Consider the following 27,074-nt stretch of genomic DNA (forward strand, 5'->3'; position numbering starts at 1 on the left):
CATGTGAGGATGTTCCCTTTTACCTTGTCCCAAGCCTGATGAGGGCACTTGCAGGGTGGTCGTGGGGCTGGGGGGAGGCAGCTGGACTGAGCAGAACTCGGGGAGCCATGTCTTGCCTCCCTCTCTCTTCACCTATGGCCTGGCTTGGGGTGGTGCCTGTGGCCTCCCCTAGTGTGATGAGCTTGCCAGGTCTCAGCCCTGATGCTTCATGGAGGGCTGAGGGAGCTGGTGTGGGGCCCTAGGGAAGTAATGGCTGAGAAGAGGCTGGAGCAATGTACAAATCCCTTTATTTTATTAGTTCGTCAAAGACTAGTTCGAGCAGGATGGTCACAGCATGTCTGCAGGGCCCTGAGCCACCCAGTGCCTCCTGGGGAAGGCTCTGGTGAGCAGCTGGGGGCTGTGGCGGAGGAAGCGTGGGGAGGGGGGAGCACGGTGAAGCAAGGGACGAGCCGGGGTTAAGGGTGTGCCCCTACATCCCCTCCTTGGGGTGCAAGCAGCAGCTCCTGGGACACGCCCAGGATCCTTCCCAGGGCCGAGGGACCTGTATGTCCAGCGTCGTCGGGTTGGGGGGGGCAGCTGGGCACTCCCTGGCCTGGCCTGGCCTGGCAGCCCTCGGCCCCGCGCTGGCTTTATTGCAGAGCGGGGCCCCCGGCAGCGCAGCGGGGGCTCTCGGCTCAGTGCCGCGGGTGGCCCCGGGGACAGCGGGGACTCGAGGGGGGGTGGGGAAGGGGGTCGGGCAGGAGCGTGAACAGCGGACACGAGGACGCATGGAGCGACAAGGGGCACCCTGGCACAGAGACACTGATGCGAGAACGGGGGCCAGCGGGGCCGAGACACAGACGAGCGAGCGGTGGGGACAGGGCTGGGGGGGACGAGGCAGGGGGGTCCCTGCCCCGCACGCGCCTTTGTACACGGTCGGCGGAGCGCGGCGCCCGCTCCTCCCGGTGCTGAAGTATTGCAGTCTAACTGATATGGCTTTAACTATGGGGCCAGAGATGCGGGGAGGGGGGGAAGGGGAGGGGGTCCCCTCCAACCCCCCGATGCTGGGGCACACCGGGCAGCCCCGGGGGACCCCGGGGGACCGGGAATGGGGGGGAACTGCGGGCAGGGCGCCTGGCTTTGTGCTTTGGGCTTGGCCCGGGGCGGGGCGGGGCAGGGGGATGGCAGTGCTGGGGACGAGGGCAGGCGAGTGAAGGCCTGCCGGGGTCCCCTGGGAGGGCAAGAGGGGCAGGGCAGGGGGCACGGGGAGCTACCCCGGGGGAGGCCGGTAGGGCCTGGGGTGCCCCCAGCCTGCCGCAAGGTTACATCAGTGCATTTGGTCCCGGTTCGCCCTGTCCGGCCAGGGCCACTCCCCTTTGGCACGGTGTGGTGGGGGGGCCCTGCCTGGACGGGACGGGGCGGGTTTTTGGTCTGGTCTGGGGAAAGGGCAGGAGGGGTTGGGGAGGGGGTGCGGTGACCTCCCCCCCGGGGCCAAGGGAGCTGATGGAGGGGAAAGGGCGCCCGTGCCCCAGCACCCCATGGCAGGGTTGGTGGTGCTGTTACTTCTTGAACATATCCTGCAGCGGGCCGGGCAGGTACTTGAGGACGGTGTCCAGGATGCTCTCCTCCTCCTCCTCTTCCTCGTCCCCGCAGCCTGCCGGGATCGCCTTCTTGGGGCGTGTCAGGCTGCCTTCACACGGCTGCTCCAGCGCGGCTTTCTCCTCTGCCTCTTTCTCCTCCTTCTTCTTCAGCCCGTACTGCCAAGACACCGGCTCTCAGAGGGCAGGCAGTGCTGTCTCTGCGCTGTGCCCTCAGCCCATCACCACTGCCTTGGGCCGCCCTTCTCCCCAGCCATGCCAGCTCAATGCCCCAACCCCACTTGTGCCCTGTGCCCACCTTATCGCGGATCTGCTGCCGGACTTTCTCCCGCTCAGCTTCCATGCGGGCGTGCTTGGCTTTTCGCTCCTCCTCCTGCTGGCGCAGGGCCTCCTGCCTCTCCTCCTCCTTCTTCTGCGCATCGGGGTCCTTCTCCTCCTCACCCCCCAGCATCTTCCCCATGTCCTTGGTGGCCCCTGCACAGCACAAACACCATCGGCCGGTCCCCAAGGGTACTGCAACTCAGCACTGCCTGCCAAAGCGCCTGCAGATGCAGGGAGGGCACGGAGCCCCCCGACAAAGACAATCAGGGATATCCCAGGGCCACCCGTGCTGGAGCTGGCTGCTGATGGGCTCCGGAGCCTGCGGGGATGGGGAGTGCCATGGGCTGGCAGCGCTGCTCTAGTTCAGAATCAGCCGGGGGAAATGCCGGCAGCTCCTTCGGAGCTGACACCCAGGGGACCCACCGGGGAATCCCACTTAGCGGCGGGAGAGCCAGGATTCCCCTACCAGGCTCTGCCGGCGCTGCAAAAGATAGCCCTGGAGGGCTCCAGCAGCAAGCAGCTTCCGAATGCTGGTGGCTCTCCCCTCAGCTCTGTCCCCCAGCCGTGTCCCTCCCGCTGTGCTCCCAGGGGGGTGTCTGGCTGGCATTGCTCCCGGGGGGGGGAAGAACACCCACTCACCGCCCAGCGCTTGCTTCATGACGAAGTCCATGGTGCCGGTGTGTGTGTGTGGCTAGGCCAGTGCCCAGCGCTCATCCACTGCTGTCCGGGATTGCCAACCAGGGCCACCTGCACAGGCAGACGAGGACACAGTTGGGGACCCCGTGCCCAGGGTCCTCACTGCCCAGGCACGAGGAACTGGATGATCCCTCGGGCTGCAGAATGGACCCCCTGAGACTCCATTCCTTCCAGGATGAGCAGAGGGTGGGCAAATCCGCTTGCTGACAGCACCTTCTCCCCTCAGGCCCTCCCCACATCCTCACTGCCCTTGGGGACCTGTGATGGGATCAAGGCAGGGATGCCAGAGGGACTTTCCCACCACAGCATTGCCCTCGGTGCAGCACCCTGGGGTGCCGTCTGGTGGCTGGTGGGATGGGCACCCATCACACCACTACCCATTGCATGCCTGGCTTTGGGAAGGGGGAGAGCAGACCCTGCCTGGAACATGCCAGTGCAGTGTAGCTGGACATAGGGTGCATCTGTGTCTATCACAATGTGTGTGCTCTGCAGAAGGATGAAGAAGAGGCTGTTGGCAGGTTGTGACAGTGTTTGGGGGCTATAGGCAGCAGTGATTTTGTGTGTGGTCCCTGCAGGGTGCTAGGGACAGGTGACCATGCAGGGGGCACGCCATGTGTGGGACAGGTGTGTGCGTGCACGATGTTTGTATGTGCTGTGTATGTGAGGTGTATGTGAAGGCTGCGTTTGGACAAGAGGTGTGTTTGCGGGTGGCTGTAGACTGTGTTTGCATAGGGGGTGTGTGAGTGCGCGTGTGCGGGTGTAACTTCATGGGGCTGCAGGCTGTGTGTGCCCACACGGTGTGCGGGTTTGCAGCCTGTCTGCAAGTGCTGAGTGTGTGCTTGTGTGAGTCTGGGGGTTTGCAAGCTATGTGGATGTGTGTGAGGGCTTGCAAGGGGTTGTGTGTGAGCAGAGGTTTGCAGGCTGCGTTTGTGTGCGCTGTGTGTTTGCATGCTGTGGGGGGGATTTGCAGGCTGCGTTAATGTGGGTGGCCGGGGGCCGGGGGGGGGGCTGTGTGTGCAGGTCCGTGGGTTTGCAGGCTGTAACGGGGGGGGGTACACACAAATTCGCATAGTGTGCCGCGTGTGTGTACATGTGGGGGTGTTGCAGGCTGTTTGCATGCACTCTGTGTATGTGTGTGTGTGTGTGTGGGTGTATGTTCCCGTGCCCCCCGCATGCCCTGTGTGTGTGCGGGGGGGTGGGTACGGACACAGGCTGTGCTTACAGTTTGCAGCGTGTGTGTGTGTGTGTGTGTGCCCTGTGGGTGCTGCAGCCTCGCGGGGGCCCCCACCCCGTCTCCTTGGGATCTCACTGGGCTGTGGCGAGCTCCAGAACCGGGACCTGGGGAAGCCTATGGCTCCCAGCCCCTGGGCACCGGGGTGTGGGGTGTTCTCCAGGCAGTACCGTGCTGAGCCCCGGGGCTGCAGGAAGGGCTCAGAGGACACCGGGGACAGGCGGACACCGGTGAGCACTTGGCCACCGGTACTGCAGGGAGCATGCAGGGTTCACGGGGGGCACCGGAAAACTGAGATCCCATGGTGGGGGAGGGACGGAACGACACCGAGCGGTGCAGGGACACGGGCAACGTGGGGGGAACACCGACAAGCGCCGGGACGCCGCACAGGCTGCAGAGACGCAGGGCACACGGGGGAGCGCCGGAAAAGCGGGGGACAACGGGAACACAGAACGTAAGGGATACCCGACATGCGGGGGACACTGAGACCGAGGGCGAGGGCGGGCACACAGGACGGGGGGATCACACACACCGGGGGCGCAGGCGACACCGGGGACAGTACGGGGGGGAGACAGTGACAAGGGGAAGGCGGGAGCCGTGGGGGGGGGGGGGGTCGTGCAGGGGACGCGGTGCCGTGGGGTTCCGCCTTCCCCCCCCCCCCTCCCTCCCCCGGGGTATCTGCGGCGCGGGGCCCCGCCCGGTGCCGCAGCGGCGGCGCTGTCCGCTGTCCCTTCAGCACCGGCACGGCACGGACTCACCGGCTCCGCCGCCGCTCTCCGCTGCCGCCGCTCCTCCCTCCCGCCCCGCCCCACGGCGGCCCGTCCCCCGCCCGCCCCTGACTTTACGCGTGGGCCCGCCCGGGGCGACACCCCCCGCCCGGCCCCCGTGAGGGGGGGGGGAATACGGGCCCCCACCCGGGAAACGCCGCATGACCCCCGGGGAAACGTCCCGGTGCCGGGGGACGGGTCTCCGGAAAACCTCGCACCGCTGTCCGGGATGCACACAGGGACCACCGAGATCCCCATCCCTGTACTCCCACAGCGATGTGTGTTGGGGGGGGGGGCGGGAAGGGGGGGTTAGGGAGCACGTCCTCCGCGGGGTTAATGAATCACCTCCGCGGCAATTAATGGGTGAAGCGAGGCATTCATCAGCCGGAGCCGCCGAGGAGCTGCACCCTCCTGCCCCAATCCCGCAACCCCCACCAATGCGCAGCAGCCCGTTCATCTCCATAGCGGTGCAGGGCAGTTGTGGGAGTTTAATCATCTCGTCCTCCCCCCATCCCTCCAACAGCACCACCTTGTCTGCCCCCCCTGTGCCTGCCTGAAGGGAGACGGGCTCCTGCAGCCCCTTCTGCCCCTGTCCTCCCCTCACCCCCGGCTGCGGGACAGAGCTCCCCCGGGTATCCTATTCTCGTCCCAGCGCACAGAGGTGCTGAGGACAGGCACGCTCCCCAACGCCAACCCTGCCACACTGCAGAGGGGCAGCCGGCGCCTCCTAATTAATCCAGCCCTGGGTTATTAGAAACAAGACGAGCCTTTTGCAAATCATATTAGTGGTGCTCTGGACAGGCTTTGGGGAGAGCTGATGTTTAGTGGTGAGACTCCAGAGAAGCAGCCCTGCGGGGATGCCTGTAACTATGGCCGGAAAGTGCTGGAGAGGGTCAGGGAGTGGGGTCGTTTTGGGGACACTCCCCTGCATGTGGGAGGCTGCAGGGAGTGGGACAGGCTGCAGTTTTCTACACAAGCCCGGCGGTACAGGCTCTAGAGATGCTGCTGTTGCTGCTGGGTAGTGCTGGGGCTGCCACGGGGACAACGAAGGGGGAAATGTGGAGCAGCAGTGGGGAGCAATCTACTACAGCTGGTGGGCCAGACCTGCACCCCTCCTTTGCCAGTCCAGCACCTTTACAGGTATGCAGCACCAGCAAACCTCCATGCGCACACCCGCTGCTGGCTCCTGCCCCAGTGCACAACCACTGCTGTGGACAAACCTCAGCACAGGGATAATACATGGAAGACATGGCCCTTGTGTTCACCCCCTCTCACCACTCCCCAAAATAACTCCTCTCAGCACTCCCTGTTTCCACCAGCCCCAAGCCTGCAGCCTCCTTCTGCTGCAGAATAGACCAATAACTCCTTTTTCCACCCCCACGGAAAAAAAAACCAACCCAACCTAAACCAAATACCTCCTGCCCTCCATCCCAGTTCTACTCTGCTCTGTCCACTGAGACCTGGTGGGACAGGCACATGGGCAGTAGGACAGGCCTGTGCTTGGTCCGTCTGTCCGTCTGTCCATCCGTCCTGCAGCAGCCCTGCTCTGGGCACTGACGTCAGCGCTCCCAGCAGCCGGGCGGTGGGCGGGCGGCACCGCTTCTATTGTATTAAAAATAATACAGTGGAGCACAAATTCATTACAGATAAGTGTGACAGCCAGGAGGAATTAACGAGTCCGTCTCTCAGCACCTGACAAACGCCTTCTTTTGTTCCTAGGATGGGTCCTTGAGTCTTTCAATCTTTGGAGATGCTTCGGCTCATTAAGCACACCCTCCCCCAGTAGCTCCCAGTGTGCCTGGAGACTGCTCCCAGTATGAGCTGTGCCCAAGCTGACTGAGTGGTTCTCTGTGCTAGTGCTCAGTGCTAAGCTGCACTTGCCCTCCTTGGGGCTCAGTGGCCTGGAGTGCTGTCCCCAAGTGGGAGTCACCACGTGGGGTGGCCAGGGGGAGGTGGGCAAAGCAGCCCCCATCCCTGCTGCCGCAGGAAGCACGAAGCTCACACGAGTTGAGGTCAGCAGCTCTGGCGCTCCAGCTGCTGGTGCCGGCAGCGTGACTGCAGCCGTCGGGCTGGCGGGCACCCAGCTCTGTCCTGCCAGCCAGGCTCCTGCAGAAAGGGCAGCTAAGGGCTTGCCACCAGCCCTGGGCATCACCTCCATCCTTGTGCACTGCAGACCTCTGCAGACACCCCTGCTCTTGAGGTGGGCCTAGGGGACCCCTGCTCTTGAGGTGGGCCTAGGGGACACCTGCTCTCCCAGAACCAAGCTAGCTCTGGCAGGAGTCTGGAGGATGCTCCTAGTGCTGGGAAAATGCTTGCACCTGGCATGGGCACTCCATAGGCACAGCTGTCTCCTGGCATCGTCCTGGGCAGTGTCACCTGCTGGGTGGCTGCTGGAGCTGCTGGGGGAGGCAGGAAGGGAAAGGACCAGGAGGGATAGGACAGACAGGGGGCAGTGCTGTGGACAGATGGAGGAGGAAGCTCTCAGCACTGCCAGGTCCTGCCAGTTGCCTCTGTGCCGGCTCGCGGGGGCGGCATGGCAGGGACAGAGCCAATGCGGGTGCCAGGGCCCCACCAGCACCTCACTCAGCTTCCCTCCAGCAGGGCACAGGGCTGGCTGCTGCTGCTGCATCACCCACTGCATCCGCCACCAGCAACGCTCTGAGCAGCACTTCCCCCCCAGCTGTCCCCCTTCCACTGGCATTGTCACCAGGCCCCACAATCATATGGGGACCCTGCAAGGTCACAGCCTCTGTGGGCCCTTGCCCAGGATCCCAGGCAGCAGGAAGCGGGTGTCCAAGTACCTGTACTCATCCCTGTGGTATTGCCAGCCTGTCCTAATGCCACCCATTACCACAGGACAGTTATTTTACTTATCCTCTTGCCCCATCTCTGCAGAAAATAATCATTGGTCCTTCTCATTGCACTGAAGGATTAAAAGTGGTTAACTCAATTTCCAAAGGCTTTGTTACGTTGGTTTTCCCTCTGCTGCTGCACAAGTCGATTTCCACAGTGCCACTTAGGCAGCTTTTATCAGGTTGTCTTCTGGAGGTAATTGGGTTTTTCAGGAGCCTGTTTAAAATTCGTAACCCAGCCTCTTAAACAAAAACAAAAACAGCAGCGGGGAGAAGGGGAAGAAGCAGCATAAAATATGCAGCACCTGCAGCCTCTCTTGAGGCTGGCAACTGGTGGGGATGGGGAAAAGGACAGGCACCAGAGTGCTGTAGCATCAGGCTGTGGCTGGACCATCCAGTGAGGCATCAGAGCACAGTGAGGGCTCAGACCACAGGGACAGCCCCTGCCACCCCGCTGTGCCTCCTGACAGTGACACCGCACAAAATGAGGGGGACCTGGGGTGACTCCATTACAACGTGCTCAGATGGTACTCAAAGGCACCCACACCCAGCCCCCAGGGATGCTGGGGCCACCACTCTGCCCCTGCAGCAAATCAGTCCCCCCAGCAGCTTCTTCCCCATTATCCCCCCATACCAGGCACAGGGTATGAATGTGGCTCCCACCACAGGGCCAGTGTGGGAGCACAATAAAAGCCTTGGGCCTGGCAGGAAGGGATGTGGGCTCATGCTGTGGATTGACCCTGGCTCCACCACAATGCTCTGCCTGTCTGTGGGCTCAGTACCACGGCCCCATTGACATCAGTGTTGCAGATTCATCTGCATTGCTACCATAGCCCTGTGTCAGCATTGCTCCCCGAGACCCACCTGCACCCTCCTGCCTATGGGGTGGAGGGGCTGCACCAGGCATCCCCAGTCCATTCCTGCCCAGCTCCCTGCACAGCTCCATGCCTTGGGGTGTAGTGTGGGCTGGGGAGTTGCTGCAGCAGATGGTTGGCAGGGCTGGATCAATGCACTGTGTGTAATGAGGGATGTGTGTCCCCCCCGTGGGGACCACTTGCAGGAGCTGGTTGTGAACTGCTGCCTGCAGGGCCCCAGCATGGCAGCTGGTGTGCAAGACAGGGTGGCCATGACTGAAGGAGGAATAGGACAAGGAGAGGACCAAGCCCATGGTCCTTTCAGCTGTTCCCAGCATGGCAGTGTCCCAGAAGGATGCCAGAGAGGGAGGGGTACTCCCAGCGGTGCTCAGCCCTCCAGACCTCACCAAAAAGACCATCTACACCTAAATCTGTGCAAAAGAGAGTGATCGATGGCCTGGATCTCTCTGCAACAGTGCTCAAGGGGACAAGGACCCAGTTCTACGCTCCAGCTAAGAAGCACCCAGTGCAGTCAGGATGTCAGCCACTGCACAACCAAACACCTTGGTTTTGCTGTTGCTGCTCTATGACCTGCAATGGGGAGCTCTGCTCACCTATCTCCAGTCTCAGGGCCACCCCAAGCCCTGAGATGTCCATGTCCCTGTAGCTCTGCCAGTGCCACGGCTCTCCTCCATGACACAGCCACCCACTGTCCTGTGAGCACGGGGGGACACTGGGATGCACCTCACTGCCAAGCACTGCAGTCATGACTCCTTGTCCCCGTGGTTCCCAGTGTGCGTCCGGTGCCTTTGTGCCATGCATTATTAAACAGAGACACTGCAGCCCCTCGTTGTTTATCCTGGTGTGGCTGCACAGGGAGCAGGCTGTGGGAGCCAGGGTGGCTCTCTGCAGTCTCAGCGTGAAGATTTAGGCTTGCTGCAGGTCTGGCTGATTCCCCAAACAGGTTTATGATCCCTGGGGTTGCTAACCTGTCTGCTTTCCAGCTCCTGTCCCCAGGCAGGACGGGTCCCACCTCCCCACAAAGGAGCCATTGTTCATTCAGCCTCGGTGCTATTACCTACACTGCTTTCTCCAGCCCACACAGCAGGTACTTATAGCATTTACATCCCAATCACTGTATACAAAGGCACACTCGAGCTGAGTCCACCCCATCAATATTTATGCAGGCATGCACACCCGCACAGCAATGCAGGGGCTGGAGCAGAGCTGGGTGCAGCACACCAAGAACTGCTTGAGGAGCAGGCAAAAGCCCATCTGAGCTCCCATGCTGCCTCCCCATCTCCCCCCATTGCCCCAGCCATATCCTTTGGATATACTGATGTCCATCCCTGCCACTCTAGCAGGGACAAGCAGGGCACTTAAAACAGAGGTGGTTGAGATGGTGCAGGGAGTAGAAGGATCCCCTTCTGGATCCATGGGATACGATTTGGGCACCTGGTCCCCACATAAAGCCTCAGAGGGGTTATATCCACCCTCATTTCACTGGCAGAGGAAATGCACAAAGCATGATTATCTCAAGACTGGGCATCTGAATGACAGCAGAGCAGTGGAAGCCCCCACCTGTCCCCCCCTACAGCCAAAGTGCCCTTAAAAATGAGATCCTGGGTCCTGTTCCCCTGGGGTTCAGCCTTGTGCTGATACAGGTGTTAGTTTTGCAGAGATCCTGCAAGGTCTCTGGGGCTCCCAGGATTAGGACAGAGAGCCTGAGAGTGCTTTAAACGTCCACCTGCATCACTGAGGCTGCAGAGTAGGAGGATAAGGGGAGCAGGGATACCATCATGGCTGGTCCTACTCTACCCAAACTTCCAGCCCAGCTCTGGGAGAGCATCTGCCTTGCTGGAGTAGGGCCCATAGCATCCCATGAGAAGGGAGGTTTGGGAGCTGAGATGCCTTGTGCCATGGTAAACAGTGTTGTCTGAGGGCCACATTGCCAGGGACACCCTGCCCTCCAGCAGCAGTAGATGGCTGCATGGTGAGGGGCTCCATGGTGGCATGGGGAGGGACATCTGGGTGACTGATCTCCAGCCAAGTTGCAGCTTGGTGGGAAGGGGATGGGCCTGCATACCCTGGATTGGGGTACTGGGAGAGGTGAGACCCCTGCACCAAGGGGGTGCTGGGCTGGGTGGGGGGGCTTGGTGCCCACTCTGGCTGAAACCTCCCCCTGCCTGCCTGCGCTTGGGGTTTCCGCTGCAGTGTGACGCCGGTTGGGCACGGCACCGATCCAAGAGATGCTGGGGCCCTGGCCAGAAAATTCATTCTTGGCTGCTTGCAATGGGGTTTGGCACGTACCTTTCCCATCTGGGGGCTTTCAAAGGCAATAAAAAAAAAAAAAAATCCCTGGTCCTGAGCCAGCTCCACAGTCACTGTCACCTGCCAGGCAGGACCATGTACCATGCCCAGCATCCACCCTGGAGCTCTGGCTGCTCCCCTCTGGTCCTGAGCTGGTCCAGATGCCCCTCTCTCAGCACTGGGTCTCACCAGGATGCCCATGATGAAGCCCCTACCCCGGGGGTCCCAGCTGGTGCTGCTGAGGCAGCCCCAGGCATTGCTGCTGCATTTCCCCCCCGTGGCTGCCCCGTGTCCCTGGCAGTGCTGCCTACCTTGGTGTGTGCAGCGCTGGGCGTCCGCAGGCTTCAGCACCTAATGCAGGGGGATGTGGATCTTGCAGGGGTGGCTGAGCATCACAGGGAGAGCGGGGCCTGTGGGAGGCACCAACAGCAAGAGGATCAGCTTTGTGGTGAGGCCCCAGAAGGGGATGGGGTGAACAAAGCAGAATCACTCAGTGGTTGATTGACAGAGCATATCACTGCCCTCTCCCTCCAGATGAGGGGCTCATGGGGGGTCCACATCCTGACCTCCAAGGATGGGAGTAACATCAAGCAACAATATGCACCATCTCCCTGCAAGTGGGAGCCCAGCAGGGTGCATGGAGGATGACAGCAGGCTGGAGGTGGCAGTCCATCAGGGTCTTTGCTCCTCTCCCAGATCAGGGACACCAGCTCTGCTGCTGGCAGAGGGCTCCTGGCTGTCTCTGCAGGCACCCGGCAGTTTGGATGCCTCCATTAAATATTTAGAGGGCTCTCAGCTCTTTGAGGATTTAAAAATTTCACATTAACTATGCCTTCCTTGGCTTGCACATGATGAATTTCTTCTTTGGAGAACATAATGGTAAGTTAAAACAAGCCACCAAACAAAAGCCCTTGGTCAAGACTTTGCAATTTGAGAAAGCCTGGATCTGTGCTGGGATCTCAACTTCTGCTGGACCTCAGGAATCTTCTCCTGTGTGTTTTGTCCCTCACCTGAATGGCCTTGAAATCCCCCTGTTTTGCTCAGGGAGACTGGAGGTTTCTCCTGGGGATGCTGGCCTGGGCAGGGGCTGTGAGGAGACCCAGGTACCAGGGTGCTGAGTGCTGTGCTGGCAGTTTCTTGGGGTGAGCTCATGGTGTGACTTGTATGACCACAACAGGTGCCATGAGTGTGATTTGTGCTTTGTGACTTGGGGAGAAGGTTCCCAGAAAAGTTACAAATTCATCCTGACTTTGAGCAAAGGCTTTTCTTCCGTGCTGGAGAAGGAAAGAGGCTTTGGCAAATTGAGGATAAATGTATAACACAGGGGAACTAGAGGAAACACAGGTAAACAGTGATGCTGGAGGAGCAGGGGCTGGGATGGACAGAGCCTGCACTTTTTAACACATTAAAGAGCAGGGATGCCTCGTCCCAGCCCCAGGGGTTGGAGACACTGCCCAACCCTGGGCACAGAGCTGACTTTGGGGAGGATGTAGGGTCACCCAGGGGACCCTGAGCTCTGAGGCCTGCAAGGAAGAAGCAGAGGGTCCACAGTGGGACCCCTCAGCAGAGACCCCAGAACAGCAGTTGCTGCCCTGGGAAACGCATCACTGAAAGCTCAGCCTGGAAAGGGCTCAGCAGCAGCGTGAAGGTGACCTTTGCTAAGGACAACTGCTGCCTCCTTTGGGGTGTGGGAATGCTGAGGAGCAGAGTAAGACAGGCTGCAGAGACCCATGCCTGGTTACCAGACAGCTCAGCACTGAGGAGATGAGTGGGGCTGGGGCAGAATCAGTCCCCTGCTTTGTTGGCCATGGCCTGAGGTGCAAATTAGCTGTTCCACGCTGAAACCCCAAGGGTGTGGGAAGAGTGGGGACCCCCTGCTTGGGGTCCTAAGAGGATGCAGAGGGTCCCAGGAGGTGTTGCTCTGATTCCCACAGGGTATTTTTTTTTTCTGAGACAGTGAAGTGTTTTGGTTTTGTTTTTTCCCTGCCTTTGCAATGGGCAGAGCCTGCCAGTGCTATGAAGATGCACCTCACCCGGACAGCTGCACTAGCTCAGTCTGTCTAGGCAAGCAGACACCTACTAATGCCAAAAGCAGAGGGTGGGGGAGAGAAGTGCAGGGTGTTGGAGATGGGACACCCCCAGATTCAGGGACTGTGGTGCCCACAGGCACTGGTAGGGCTGCTTTTATCCAGCTGAGGTCTGGCAACAAGGCATTATCCAGAGAAAACTTAATGCTTGAGATAAACCCATTAGTGAGTCCACAAGCTCTGGAACCTCTGGCTCTCAGCACCCAGATTTTTATAGCTGAGCTTGTCCGAATGACTGCAGAGGAGGGCAGGCTGGAGAAAGGGAGCAGCGGAGTCCATAGGCTGGGAAACTCCAGGCCACATCTCAGAGCAATTCTCCTGCCCAAGGGAAATGCTCGCATAACCTGCCTTGGGTTTGGCATCAGCTTCATGTCCAGGAACCATGGGGGGAAAGAAGGTTCAGATCAGAGCCATGATGCTTGGAGAGAATATCAGCAAAAGCGACTGAGTGGCAGCAGTGTCCTGTCCTGGCACTCACAGAAGGGTACAAGGGGCTCAGGAATTTCCCAGCTGGGGTTCTGTACCCTGCCATGCCTTCAAAAAGCAGACCCTCAGCCGCAAAAATCTCAGTGCTTCTTACAGGCATCATCTTGCCATGGGCTGGGTCAGGTCTGGGTCACACTGTTACAGGGCTCGGGGATGTGGCTGAGATGAATGATGTCTCTGAGCCTCTGGTGTTACAGCAGGAGCTGGTGGCACCAGCTGGGGAGGGACGGACCCACCGGCCTGGCTGCTTACAGGAGGAGCTAACACCTGCAGTGCAGAAGAGCATGGAAAAGGTGACAGTGCTCCTGGCAAGGCATCAGCGAACCCAGTGAGACTCTGGAGTCTGCAGGCACAGCCTGGAAAGCTCATGGCTTCATGAGACACATGGCCCAGGTCTCTGCGGCCAGGAAGACTGTGGAGCTGGGAGAGGCAGAGCGGAAAGCTCCTGGGATGAGTGAGCAGAGAGCGCTCACGCGAGAGCAGCCCGCAGGAGCGCAGCTTGTTTACCCTGGCTGAGCAGGCCTGATTGCTCTCTATAAATACACCGGAGAGTAAACACCAGAGAGGGAGAAGGATCATTTAAACTCAAGGATGATGCTGGCATAAGAACAAATGAGGAGGTCTGGCCGGTGTTGGTGGGAAAGGTGGCAGCCCAGGCTGCAGTGCCTGTGCCCACCTGCCTGACCAGACCTCCTCGGTTCTGGACCATGGGGTAAAGTTTGGGTGCCCGATGCTGGGAGCGGAACTGTGCCACGCTGCCATTGGTCACCAACCCTGCAATACCAGGTCTCTGCTGGTATTCTCTGCTGGTATCTCTCAGGTCGAGTGCTAAAACCATGGTGGGTCACTTGAAGCAGACCCCTTCAGCAATACCAGGCCTGGCAGGCTGTACCTGGCAGCATCCTCTGCAGAAACTGCAGAGGAAGAGCCAAGGTGTGAACCACAATCATTCTCCAGTGCAGCAAGGTGTTAATAGCTATGTCTGGTTGGGGTAATTTCAATACTAATGCTATCACGCAAGGCAATCGAAGAACAAACACTCAGCACATAGCCAAGACAGACTGAGACATTTTTCAATGCTGGTTTGTCTCAGCTGAGCTTTGTCCACTTTCTCTAGGGTGGTGAGCCAGCCATGTCAGAGCCCATCCTGGCACCCCTTGGGATCCAGCAGCTTTGGGGTGACAAGGGCAGGTTTGTCAGGGAGGACACCTCTGCACCTTCAGCCAGGCTCATCCCTTTCCATCCTATCTTTGCCAATTTCAGCACCTCAGCTTGACTCAAACCACTTCTGCTCCTTCACCAAACTTGTCCAGCAGCTGCCACCAGCCACAGAGCCTGTCTGGTTGTTGGAGAAGCCCTGAGCAGTCAGTCCTGTCCTGAGGGAAGGTGCCAGCCCTGCTTTGCTGCTCTGACTCACCACATTGCCTGCCTCAGGCAGTGGCTGCCCGGTCACAGTCGTGCCATGAGGGTGGCAGTGCCATCGCATGCTGCCAGGCCTGGATCACGGCAGCCACCTGCCCTGTGTGCTGCAGCCACGGTGCTGGGGCACGGCAGGGAGAGGAATCTCACAGAGGCAGTGCAGTGAGGAGAGGGGATGGAGCCTGGGGAACTGGGGACTGTGCAGCTGGGATGCTCCACGGGTGGCTGGACTTAGCCGCGGAGAGCAGGGTGGAGAAGGCAGATGTGATGGGGAGGTGTAGGAAGAGCCCAGCAGAGTCCCAGGAGTTACCCACAGCAGCAGCTGGGTGCTGGCAGGGGGTGGTGGTGGGAGCAGGTCGCCTCCTCTCCCTGCCCACGGCCCACTTCTACACAGCCCCCCACGCAGGGATGTCCAGGAGGTGCTGGAGGGAAGGATGCAAACCACCGTCCCGGGATTACAGCTCTTCTCCTGCCATCCCCTTCCTCCGTACCGCCGTCGGTCCGTCCCCCCCAACCCGCGCTCCTGCGGAGGGGCAGTCCGGGGACGCCCTGCATCTTCTATCCTTCCACCCGCACCTGCATCCCGCATCTCCGCATCCTTCATCCCACATGCCGCATCCCGCATCCCCGCGGCCGCCGCCCCGTTACATAAGGCGGCGGCCCCGGGAGGCTCGGCGTGCCGGTCCCGGCCCCCCCCCCCCGGGCTCTGCGGCACGGCGGGTCCGCCCCCGCCCCCGGCCCAGGCCCGGCCCCGGCCCGGCCCCTCACCCACCTGGCTGAGATCAGCGCGGCTCCGGTCCCCCCGGTCCGCCCCCGGCGCAGGGAAAGAACCGCCGCCGGAAGGGAGGCGGGAGCCGTAGCGGTACGGGGGGGGCCCCGGTGCTGACTCCCCCTCCACCGCACGGCCTCCCAGGCGGGGCCGGCTCCGCGCCCGCCCCCGGCCCGCCCCGCGCCCCCGGCCCCGGCCTTCCCGTAGCAGACAATTCCCCTCCGGTACGCGGCGATTGTCCGTGCTGCCCGGCAAGTCTTCTCGCTCCCGGTAATTGCCCCCCTCGGTACCTCTCTGTCCCCTTGGTAACCCGCAGTTGCACCCTTGCTGTCCTCCTATTTCCCCCTCCCAGCACCCATCGATTGAGCCCTGGCACACAGGCATCCCTCCTAGTACCTGACTATGCCTCCCAGTGCCCCCATTTCTTGGCCACCCCTATATCCCCAGTACCCAGCAATTCCCCTGGGTACCTGGCCATGCCTCCTGAACCCCTAGCAGTGCCCCCTATCCATCATTTCCCTTCAATATTAATCTTTCCCCCCAGCGCCCAACACTTTTCTACCCCAGAGTAAATGATTCCCCTCCCACGGCACTTCTAGACCCCCCAGAGGAAGGATGTCTAAACAGGGCATCTCTGGGTGTCCAGAAGTGCTCCCCAAATCAGAGACCCCCATTGCACTTGACAAAGCCCTTGCCCAGGGTTTCTTGCAAGGTGTCCTCAGGATGGAAAGTGAGGAGAGCTGGGCATGGCCAAGAGGACTCCTCAGATCCCCACCATCCTGGAAGGCTGGGACTTGTCCTCCCTCTGCTCAACCCTTCTCCTGCTGCTGTTCTCACCTCCCCAGAAGGCAAAGCATTCCTTTCCCTGGGTTTTGCTTTGGGTTTGTGTGTGTAGAACATCTCCTGTTGAGCCCCGGGATTCCCCTGGGACTGGGGCTCTCTGGGGTAGTTCCTGGCTTTGCAACTCATCTTTCCAATAAGTTCGGCCACTGGAGTTTGATCTCCTGAAAAATGGGGTTCTGCTGGTCCATCTGGAAAGGGAGGTGCAGGATGCCCATGCCTTAGTGCTTGAGGAGGGCTCAGCAGCACAGCCCTGGGGGAGGTTGCTATTCACATTTCTCATCTTGGGTAGTCCTTCCTCCACAAGGAACCATGGCAGATAAGATATGGGCCTCCTCCAGGTTCAGCCCACCCTGCTCCCTGCTTTGCCACTTGTCACATCACGCAGCAGCTGATCGTGCTGCTCCTTCATGCAGGGCTGCTGCGGGATGGAGAGACTGATGAATAAATCAATCCCCCTTGGTGCTGAGGCAGCAAAACTTGGATGCAAATGGAGGAGCAGTGCCGGCAGCCTGATGGCTGGGGTGGCACCACTTGTGAATTCACCCCATGCAGCTGCCGCAGGCAGAGCTGCCTGCAGCCAAGTGGGCAGCTCTGATTGCCTTCTTGGCATGTTTTATTTATCAGAGCACTCAATATATAGGCTTGCTCCCACTGTCCCACATTCCTTCTGGATCCTCCTGTCTGGAAATGGGAGCAGCAGTTCGGAGAGAGGCCATGGAGCACTGTTGGCTCTTCCTGGGCTCAGAAGGCCCCTTTGCCTTCCTGTGGTGGGCTCCTGAGAGCAGTTGGCATGGCCTTGTCCATGCTACTGTCAGTCAGCTGCTGCTGCTGTGCTGAGGAGATGGGTCCCTTGCTGTGAGCAGAAGGACAGCACTGTGTGACTGACCTTTCCTAAGCTTGGGGAGCACTTTTAAGGTGCAGCCAGGCTTGACCTGTGCTTTTCCAGGAGCAGCGCTGTTCTGGGATGATGCCAGACATGGGAGGAGGCAGCTGTGATGCCTTTATGCCCAGTGGAGGCTGGTTCTGACTGGAGCTCTGGCCAACCTCTGGCTGTACCCATCATCACTGGCCTCGTCCTGGTTCCTGCTCCTCCACTGACTCCAGCTGCCTGTGCTGGAGGAGAGGGAGCTGCAGGGTGCATTTCTGCTACCTTGCTGCTAATAAATAAGCCCCAGTAATGAGTTGGACTCTGGCGGACAGGTAGATAGCGGCAATTAAGTGGACAAGGCAGACAGTTGAGTGCGCAAAAACCACAAATAAATAATAAGGAGAATAATGTAGGAGCAAGGAGGAGCTGGTGGCTGGGTCCCTCTGCCTTTCCCTGTTTGGCAGGCAGGGACAGGAGCACTCTGGGAAGTGTAGTTCTGCCTTCCTTGCTGATATCCTCTTTTGAAGGGACAGAAATCTCTAGTTTTTATCCTGTTTCTCCCAAAATGACAAGGTTGGGTGTCCCATGAAGCACCAGGGCAGCCAGCCCTGGGGATGGGATGTGGGCCAGGAACATAGCTCTGATGGGAACCTGTGTGCATGAGGCATGTCTGGCTGAGAAGGGACTCCAGGGGCAAGGTCTGAGCATGTGAGGATGGTCTGACACCAAGGAAGCCACCACATACCTTGGTAGAGGGTCCCTGGAACTGTCTCTGTGCCACCAGCATGGGAGCTGAGGGGATAGAGATCCTCTGGACATGGAACTGCTGCTTTTCCTGCTCACTCCTGCCATGCATGAGTGAGCATCTCTGCTCTCCTGATGCCTATGGATGCAATACTGTCTTGGAGAGCGCCAAGGATGTACCTTTGCAGGGTCTGGGCTGGATGATGGTGCAGCACAAGCTTCCTCCCAGAACCCCAGAAGGAGACACAAACAAGAATGAGTGTAAGAGCAAATGCCTCCCTGGCACTATTGATTGCAGCTGTGGATGGTGCTTGCCTTGCTGCTGAACTCCTAGGGCAATCAATAGTCATTTTTCTCCCCAGCCTTTGCCCCTCTAATGAGAGTCACCGGTGCTGTCATTTCCTCGGAGTGGCTGGGAGGAGCCAGCCATGGGTGGGCTGGAGTGGGTTCTGCTTCTCCTTTGCATTTGTAGGAGTATAATCTCTGAGAGCTGTGGTGTGCTCCACAGCCTGGAGCTTTGCAACAAGGTACCTGGGACAGGCAGCTCTGCCAAGGCCACAGGGACAGCCAACACTGGTCCCTGGCTGGGGTAAGTACCATTACTTGTAAGCAAACATTTCAGAGCAAAGGTCCCCAAGCTTGTGGTGTGCCTGCTTGTGGTGACAGGTTTCACCCTTCTCAGCAGCTTGGCTGCATCAGTGTGAGATACTCAGCTCCACAGAGGAAGTATCTGCTGTGTATGGGTGGGTGAGGGAAGCCCCCAGAGCTGGTGCCAGGGTCTGGGCTGTGGTGCCAGGGTACATGGTCCCATCCTGCCTGGTGACAGTGCTTCTGGCAGTGCCACTTCGGGGATTTTTCCCATGCTGGTAGCAGAGGGGGTGACTTAAATCAGGCATAATAATCCCCGCGTGAAGTGTAAGAAAAGAAGCTATTTAAGTATTACCTCCTCCTCCTGGTGAGCCTGCAGCCAGGCCCTTATCTGGAGTGGGAAGGCAGATAAATTAGCCATTCACTTTAGGCAGATGAGCTTATAACACTCATGTGGCACCAAACCCTGTGAAAAAAGGTTTTGTTTCTCCCTAAGAAGGTGATGGAGGGGATGCAGCCAGGTTGGAGCCTGCCCATGGTCCTGCCAGTGACCAAAATCAACTGGCACCACCTTGGCTGCTGGGATCCCTGCCAGGAATTTTCCAAGGACAGCAGCAGTTCTCCAGGATTTTCATTACTACTCCTGCTCATGCAGCACTTGGGAGCTGAATGCCTCCGGGTAAAGAGGGGGATAAAAAATGTGAAAGGAACTCAAAGAAATCAGGGCTTTGATGCCTTTCCTTTTGAACCCGTGGGCTTGCAGAGCCAGGTGATGATAGGCAAGGGGGGGTCTGGTGTGACATCAGGGTTCTGCTGTGGGGTGGAGCATGGAGCAGGGTCCCTTCATCCCATCTGCATTTGGGAAAGCCAAGCCAGGACCTCATGTCCCCACTGTCCTGTTTTGGAGGGTAAACACTGCCCTTCATGGTAGACTGCAGAAGATCGATGTGTTTTTGAAGGCAAATGGGAGTTTTTGCCCTGAAATGGCACAGACACCTGCTCTGAATGCTAAGCAGCTCCTTGGAAGGCAGTTTCATAGCACAAAGGGTAGCAGGATACAGGAGTGGAGTATTTGTTCCCCCCTTCATGGCTCCTGAGGACCACAGTGTCCTGTCTCAGAAGTCTCAACAGATAAAAAAAGGAAAAAAATCTGCAAGGATTCAGCCTGTGTTCCTGGGAGTCCAGGCAGCAGCATCCCCATTTCAGGAAATCCTTGCCTGTGTCATGATGGCACCAATGTCACCTGCTTCTTTTGGGCAGTGCTGCCAGACCTGCTCCTGGAGGATCATTTTGGGGGAGACTGCAGCAGTGGCTTTATTTTGCAGACAGCTTCTGCTGGTGGGCCCCACTGTGCTGGTGGGACAGCAATGAGAGAAATGCAGGAGACCTCTCTCAGGGGTGTCAACAGCTGTAGCACCCCCAGCCTTGATCCTGCACAGTGTGGAGCATCCTCGGGCCAGTGCTGCGAGGGTCTGGGGGTGGATGGTGCAGAGCAGCCATACAGAAAGGAGTTTGCACCTGCAAGGAGTCATCTCTGGAGTGCACTCCCTGTAGATCCTCCTGTCTGCCTCTTCCCAGCTAACAGGTGATTTTCACCTCCTTTCATCTGGAAAACCATTGGCAAATATCACATAGCAACTTCTCTGGCTGCTGGAGAGGTGAAGAGATGTACTAGCACATTCACAGAAGGTGATTCTCAGTGCAGCTCACTGGAGGAGGATTGCTCAGGTCCCCTCATGACCTCCCCCCCCGCACTTGGCTAGGCACAGGGGTGTGCAATGAGGACAGAAGTTACCCACCCTCAATTGCTGCTTCTCCTCCATCCTTTCTTATGCCTGCTTGATATCTGCCTTGAACAGCAGACACCCCAGCCAAGGGGAAAGAAGTCAGAGTGATCCATCTGCGGGGCTGCCCCCTGTGCCATGCCCCCAGGAGCAACATCTCCTTGCAGTGGAGATGCCAGGGAGCATCTGATGGCAGAAGCTTGTCCAGCCAGGGGCAGGAGCATCATCACAGTGAGGCAGATGCTGATATGGGCTCCTCAGGAGCTGCTGTAATCTCATTCCAGGAACAAATCACATTCCCAGCAGCCAAGGACATGTTAGGTCTTAATAAAAATGGTAATTCCCAGCAGCTTGAGTAGGGAAGAGGGAGCAGTTGTAGCTTCCCCTTGCAGACCCTTATAGGCACCCGATAGGAGCATGGCAGTGTCAGAGGAGGAAGAGGGCTGCTATGAAGGATACAGCCCTGGATAGAAAGCTGCCCCAAAGCCCCAGCTCCTCGTATCTGATGCAGCCTCAGATCCTCACATGCCTGTTCCCTGCCCCAACACTCACCCGAGCTGTCCAGCTCCAAAAGCCGGAACTGTTTGTTTGCAGTTTCCTAGGAGAGAAATCACATTAAAAAAAATTAATTACACACCTGAAAACAAAATCTGTCTGCTCAAGTGCATGTCAGGGATAAATGGTGTGCTCCAAATTAGACAATTTACAGCTTGGGTAAGTAATGAAGGAAGCCAGCAGGGTGTGAAAGTGGAAGGGGAGAGAGAACTTGGAGGGGTGCAGAGCTTCCTCCCCAGCCCCTCAAATTTTCCATCCCCTCCAGCTCCCCACCACCCTCTTCACTGCTGCTTGCTGTGAAACACTGATATGCTCAGCACAGCTGGCTGGGGTAGCCCTTGCAGCCTCAGTCTGGGGAGTTCAGCAGGGATTTTGGGTGAGTTTGAGCTGTTTTAGAGCTCAGAGATGGGAATGAGATGAGAGACTGGGGCAGAAGGGGCATGTAATGGAGTAGAGGGTTATGCTATACACCCTAGGTTAAGAGGATCCTCATGGGTCCTGCCACTCCCATAGCACCCTAGTCGAGCAGGGGTGTCTGGCACAGGGGCCCTCCTGCACCCCAGCCCTCCTGGCACCTCCCAGCCCATTCTGGCCTCTGCAGTCCTCCACCACGCGGTGCGTGGGAGGGCTGGCAGAGTGCTGCTGAGGAATGGGCAGCTCTCCAGGCTTGCTGGCGAGAAGAAAATAATTTCTTTGCCTTATTTTTCCCTTTACAGTGTCCCAGCCCGGTCTGCGAGGGCTGGGATTTAAAGGGGCTGTCACCTGGTGCCACCACCCTGGGTTAGTGGCAGTGGGGATGGTTGATGGGGTTAGATCTGTGCACTGGGGCTGAGCTCTCCTTTGTGGACTGGAGGCTGTGGGTGTTTCCCAGCTTGCCTGCAGAGAAGAACCAGGTGTGGGGGCTTGTGCTGCCCCAGGCACCCCTCTGGGCACAACTGGAGTGCAAACTGCACCTGCAAGAGGCAAGGAGGTGCCCTGTCCCCTCTGTACTGCCCACAGTGGGCCTGTGGCTCTGAGAGCACAACTTACAGAGAGTTTGGAGAACAGCAGCATCCCAGGCAGCCATAGGGTCAGACCCCCCACAGCCAGCCCCCTCCACAGCCTCACACCAGCTCCAGCCAGGGACAGGATCCCCCCAAACTTCCCAGGCTGCCGACTGGCTGGGACCAACCTCCCTTCTCCCCTCTCCACTCGACTCCCACCTCTGCTCAGAGCTGCCTCGGAAACCAGCCAGCTAATGATGCGAGATGTGGAGCAGATGGGGACCTGATGCTATACACCCCAGCAGTGGATTAAGCATGCAAATAGATGTATAGCAACGTGGTGCCTCTTGGCCTGTATCCTTTCCACCCCCACCTTGTGTATGACATTTCAATTCATAGCCCTCAGGCCCTTGGCTCACATCACCCCCAGCCTCTCTTGTGGAGGGCATGGATGAACCAATGGACACAAGGCTGGGCTGGTCCTTGCAGCCCTGACTGAGTGAAGGATGGTCCCAAAAACTGGTTTGCAAAAACTCCTTGAACCATGAATCCCCCCCTGCTGCACCCCTGCAAGGCAGTGGCAGCCATGTGGATGGGCTGCATTAACTGCATTGTTTCCTCTGCCCCCTATTTCTGCTTCTTTTGCAGTCTCAGTGGGTGCTGCCACTCCATGCTCTGTTTGCAAGGGAAGTGCTGTGCGGAGAGGTGGGAGCAGGGCTGGGCTGGGGACCCAGGAGCCACAGTTGCCCAGCTGTGCTGGGCTTTGGGGGAGCACTGCGGCAAGGATGTGCTGGGCTGCTGCTGAAGCCACTTCTGCTCTGGAGAACACCACGGGACAGCAGTTGATTTCCTGCCTCCTTAGTGTCAGAAAGGCTGGAAAGTGTGAACTGGCAGAGGCAGGACCATCTGCCCAATCCAAACCCAGAGGAAAAGTGAAGCTTTATGCTGCCCGACTCCACTGCATGCCCAGGGAGCACGGGAGCAGCCCTGCAGCAGAACAGCTAAACCAGGAGCAGGTGCAGAAAATACACCCTGCTTTAGCCCAGCCCTGCAGCCGTAAAACCAGTCCCCCCTCCAAAAAAAAAAGATGCAAGGTCTCCTCTTCCTCACATGGGAATGAAACAGCCTCCACCTGCAGCATTGCTCCTTCAGACCATCTCTGCCACCCCAACCAAGCGCGGTGCAACGCCGTTATCTCTAATGCCTGGGAGCAGGGAACAGATTAATATTCATCACAAGGGAGCAGAGCATATGGAATATGAATAATGCTAATTGTGTCTGTATAGATTTAGTGTAAGAAGCTTCCATGCATTACGGAGGGAGGGAAGTAGTCCTCCTCTGAACCGTTTCAGACTCATCTGTGGCAAAGGAGTGCCTGCCTGCCTGCCTGCCTGCCTGCCTGTGGGTTTTGAGACAGGGCTGAGGGTGCAACTTGTGTCCCATTCCTGTGTGTGGGAGAGGCTCGGGGATGCGGGGCAGCTGTGCGGGTGGGCACATGCACCCTCTGCCTCTCAAAAAAGCTGAGTGATGGAGCAAACTGGTTCACTGCAGATAGCAAGGAAGAAAAAGGGCTGCCTACAGATTTGTGAGCCCTGCTGCCCTGGGCTGCTGCATCCAGAGATTCCCTCAAGCTGCCTGTGCTGGAGGCAGCTCTGCCTGCCCTGCCTGGACTGGTTTTCCGTGTGCATAGCCTTGCTGGACTCTTGGTCCCAGGGGCCAATCTGCAGTAGTGCAGGGCTGGCAGAAGCATCATACTCTCACCATGGGTGCATTTATGTGCTTCTTGTGGGTGCAGGCAGCTGCCACATGGCAGGGAAGGAGCTGGCAGGGAGGCAGAGCCCTGTGGGTAGTGGGGCTGGAGGGGTTAATGAGGTGCCAGGGGCAAGAAAACTTCATGCTTTAAACATTCATCCTGGTTGTCTTCTGGGAACCAGGGCAGGTGTCCTGTTTTAATTGAACCAGCCTGTGGCTTTAATAAAAGGACAAGGCTCATTTGCTCAGCTGGGTGGATGAAGCAGGCAGGGAGAGCAGGCTGGGCACCACAGACCCCGGTGAGCATGTCCTGTCTGTGTGGCACAGGCTAACATGGGGGAGTGTCACTTTAGTCAGGGGAGACTCAGTAGGTGCAGTGGGACCAGGGCTCCTACCCTGCAGGGCTCAGAGCTGAGCTTCCCCTTCTGCCCCAGTGCCACAGAGGGGGTCTGGGCTCGACACTGCTCTCCTGTAATGCTCCCCAGTGATGGCCCTCTGGCAGCAGGGAGCTTGGGAAGGGCTGGGGTCATCCCTTTCCTGGAGGCTAGATCTGGCCAGAGAGGTTTTGCAGCCCCAGGAGAGGATGAAAAATACCTGGGATTTGGCTTCTCCCTGAGATGCCTCCTGGCGTGTCTGCAGCTGCAGGCTGAGGAACATTCCTTGCCTTCCCCTAGGCAATCTGGGGGCAGCAGCTGCAGCTGACCACTGGCCTCTTTTGCTCTTCCCCTCCCTTCACTGAGAACATGGGATTCCTCCTTCTGCACTTTGATCTCTCCAATTTTTAGCTCATTCTGGCTGCCTTATAGGCTCTAATCCCTCTGCAGGCATCAGGGAGAATCCACCTACACTTCATGCAGCAATCACTTAAGTCTTATTGTGTATACAAAATTTCAGCTATGAAATCCTTAATCCTTAATGGTTGAAACCTCCAAGACCTCTTCTCCTGTGTCCTGCCCAACACAGGCTGGAAGAAGGGGAAGGTTTGCTCCCATCTTCAACCTCAGCCCTCAGCCTTCAACCTCAGGTTATACTTCCATAAATGCTTTTGACCTTGTTTTTTTCCTTTCTTCCCAGTGATCCATGCCAATGAGCCACCCCTGGCTCCCTCCCTGTGCCAGTGCGTTTGTTCAGCTTAGGGGATCAAACTGGGTGACATTTTGAGTTGGGATATTTAAAATGCAAATCTCCCCTGGACAGATAAGTGGAATTTGCTCCCTCTTATGAAGGAAAACTCTGGGGAGAGCTGAGCATTGCAGCCAGCCATCTCTGAATGCAAAATCCCCCTGGAGGGGGAGGAATCACTGCCTCCTCCCTATCCCAGCATTTCTGGGCAAACAGTCATGCCATAACCATCCTCACAGCCACGAAGGCACCTGAATTTCTCCCAAACACAGCAGAGAGGTAAGAGCCATGGGGCTGGCAGGGAAGCCTGAAGTATATCTGGGTTTCAGCCAGGGAGGGAGAAATCTTGGTGGCCGCTGGTGTAATCCCAGAATTGATGTTTTCTTCCTCTGCACCTGGGGTGCTGCTGATGTATCATTGTCTCTCCCTCCCAGCTCAGAAATTAAAGCTTTCATCACTTTTCTTGCTGCAGAGGGAAGAATGTGTGTCTGAGAGAGAGATTTACACTTTGCTTTCCCTTTAGGAAATGGAGCGTGATTTTCCAGTGACTGCAGATGCTGGGCCTGTCCTGATGCATTGAGATGGGCTGTTGGGAAGTGGGGGAAAGAAGTTACCCACCTGCCCACCCCCTGGCCTGTCTGCAGAAAACTGGGTGGTTTTACACCTCAAATGGCTTGGCTGGGAGAAGGCTGCAGTCCTGCTTTGCCCACTCCCCACTCCTATAGGAGTTCCTCCTCTGTGCCCCTTCTTTGTTCCCTGTCCTCAGGGTTGCAGGCTCCAGCCTGGGCTGATTGACTTCTGGAAGTGACTGTGCTTGAAACCTGCTAATCCCCCCTGACAGGAGAAAAACCAGAGCGTCTTTAGGAAAAAAATGCTGGATTTGCTGCCAGATTGCAGCTGTTTTAGGGGGATGTAGGGACTCCCAGTTGGGGGTGGGGGACAAACTACATCAAGGCTGGGATGAAGAGGAGCAGCCCTGGGTGGGAAAGCCTGGAAAGGTTGGGGAGGGGAAGTTCATCAGCCCTGGAGCAATGCATGTGCAGTGGCTTCTTCCCTGCCTGCCACTGATCTGCCTGCTCCCCATTCCCTGAGCAACAATTTAAGCAAAGGGGAAAACCACAAAGCAGCAAATGTTCAGCCGGCTCTTTCAGCTGGCCCCAGGCTCCTGCAGCAACTGGGGGCATGGAGGGGTATCTGGAGACTCGTAAATATACTTTGGGAATGGAGGAGAAGGGATTTGGATTTCAACTTTGAGGCTTAATGTGCTTTCTCTGGAAAAAAAAAAAACCAAACCAAAACAAAACAGCCTTCTTGGCAGGACCAGGCAACTTCCCACTAAATCTCCTGGAGGAGCGCGTTGCCAGTTGCAGAGATAAAACCTCAATGAAACACAATTAGCTTCCACTTGGATTAGCCAAATTTGCCTTCCTCCTCCCATCCGGCCGCCCCAGCCCAGCAGTGGGATGGGAACCGCTCAGTGCCATCCTCCTCTGTTCCCAGCCCCGCTGGGAGAGGGACCGCGGCTTTGCCCCCGGGGGAGGATCACCCTCTCTTCGCGGTTAAGGGGAACTGACGTGTGATGAATGCACGAAAGCCCAAGCGCTGCAGGGCAGCCCATGCCATCTCGTCGAGAACAGCGCTCATCACAGCTGGGCTGCTGCAGCTCTCTGTGGTTTTGAGGCTGGCGGGGAGCATGGAGCAGGGTCCCTGTGTTGTATGGTCCAGCCAGCTTGGGGCTGGGCACTGCTGCCTCCTTTCCCTTGCCCATTTCCAAAGTGGGGAGATAGGGGCAGGATTTATTTTCTTTAGGAAGGAATATTTCGAATATTGATTTTTTAAAATATGTTTTTATTTTTTTATTTTATGTTTTTTAACTCTTATAAACTGGGATGTTTTACAGTCTTGGAGTTGTTAGGCTTAAGCATCACTCAGGGTGGCAATGTTTCACCCCTGTTCACCCCTGACTCCTTGAGCGTTACACACAGCCTGGATGTGTCAGTTTCACTTGTGCCCCAGGCACTTTTTTTGAGCAGGGTCCCACCTAAGGCTGGTTCACTGTTCCCTGGAGCCAGGCTGGCAGGGAAAGAGCATGGAGGAGATGGAAGCAATATCTTGGAGCCATCTAGGGGAGGGGAGTGCTCCCCTGGCCCCACAGCATCCACTCCACCCAGGAGCAGCTGCTGGAGGGACCAAGAGATGCTGGCAGGGCTTTGAGGGGAAACCTGCTTATTAGTTGAGAGCTTAATTACCCAGTAACAAACGGTCGACTTAGCACAACTTTGAAGCAGGCCAAGTGAGTGAAGGGCCCTGATGGAGGGATGGGGGAGGTGAGCTGAGGTCACACTTTGTAAATATCAGTTCATGGAAAGAATAATAGTGAGGCTTGAGGATAGGGGGTGCCTGGGTCTCCCACAGGCTGGCTGCAAATCTCAGCCCAGGGTATGAGCAAGAATGACCCAAATGCAG

At 57.9% G+C, this 27,074-nt stretch overlaps 1 protein-coding gene across 4 annotated transcripts; it reads right to left on the reverse strand.

Annotated features, from left to right (window-relative positions):
* Positions 1–146: 146 nt before the first annotated feature.
* CPLX2 (complexin 2) lies at positions 147–15,506 on the reverse strand. Of its 4 annotated transcripts, XM_030459059.1 has the most exons (5): positions 15,373–15,506; positions 10,920–11,018; positions 2,538–2,645; positions 1,876–2,051; positions 147–1,736 (listed from the first exon to the last, which is right to left on the reverse strand). In XM_030459059.1, exons 3-5 carry the CDS (start codon positions 2,566–2,568, stop codon positions 1,539–1,541), a joined length of 405 nt encoding a protein of 134 aa, XP_030314919.1. In that variant the 5' UTR covers positions 2,569–2,645; positions 10,920–11,018; positions 15,373–15,506; the 3' UTR covers positions 147–1,538. The 4 variants fall into 4 exon arrangements, with proteins under 4 accessions (XP_030314919.1, XP_030314918.1, XP_030314916.1 ...); XM_030459058.1 differs by lacking the exons at positions 10,920–11,018; positions 15,373–15,506 and adding an exon at positions 4,584–4,629; XM_030459056.1 differs by having other exon boundaries at positions 1,653–2,051; positions 15,373–15,452.
* Positions 15,507–27,074: the final 11,568 nt, after the last annotated feature.

This window comes from Calypte anna, chromosome 13 (genome assembly GCF_003957555.1).
Source record: "Calypte anna isolate BGI_N300 chromosome 13, bCalAnn1_v1.p, whole genome shotgun sequence".
Taxonomy (NCBI): domain Eukaryota; kingdom Metazoa; phylum Chordata; class Aves; order Apodiformes; family Trochilidae; genus Calypte; species Calypte anna.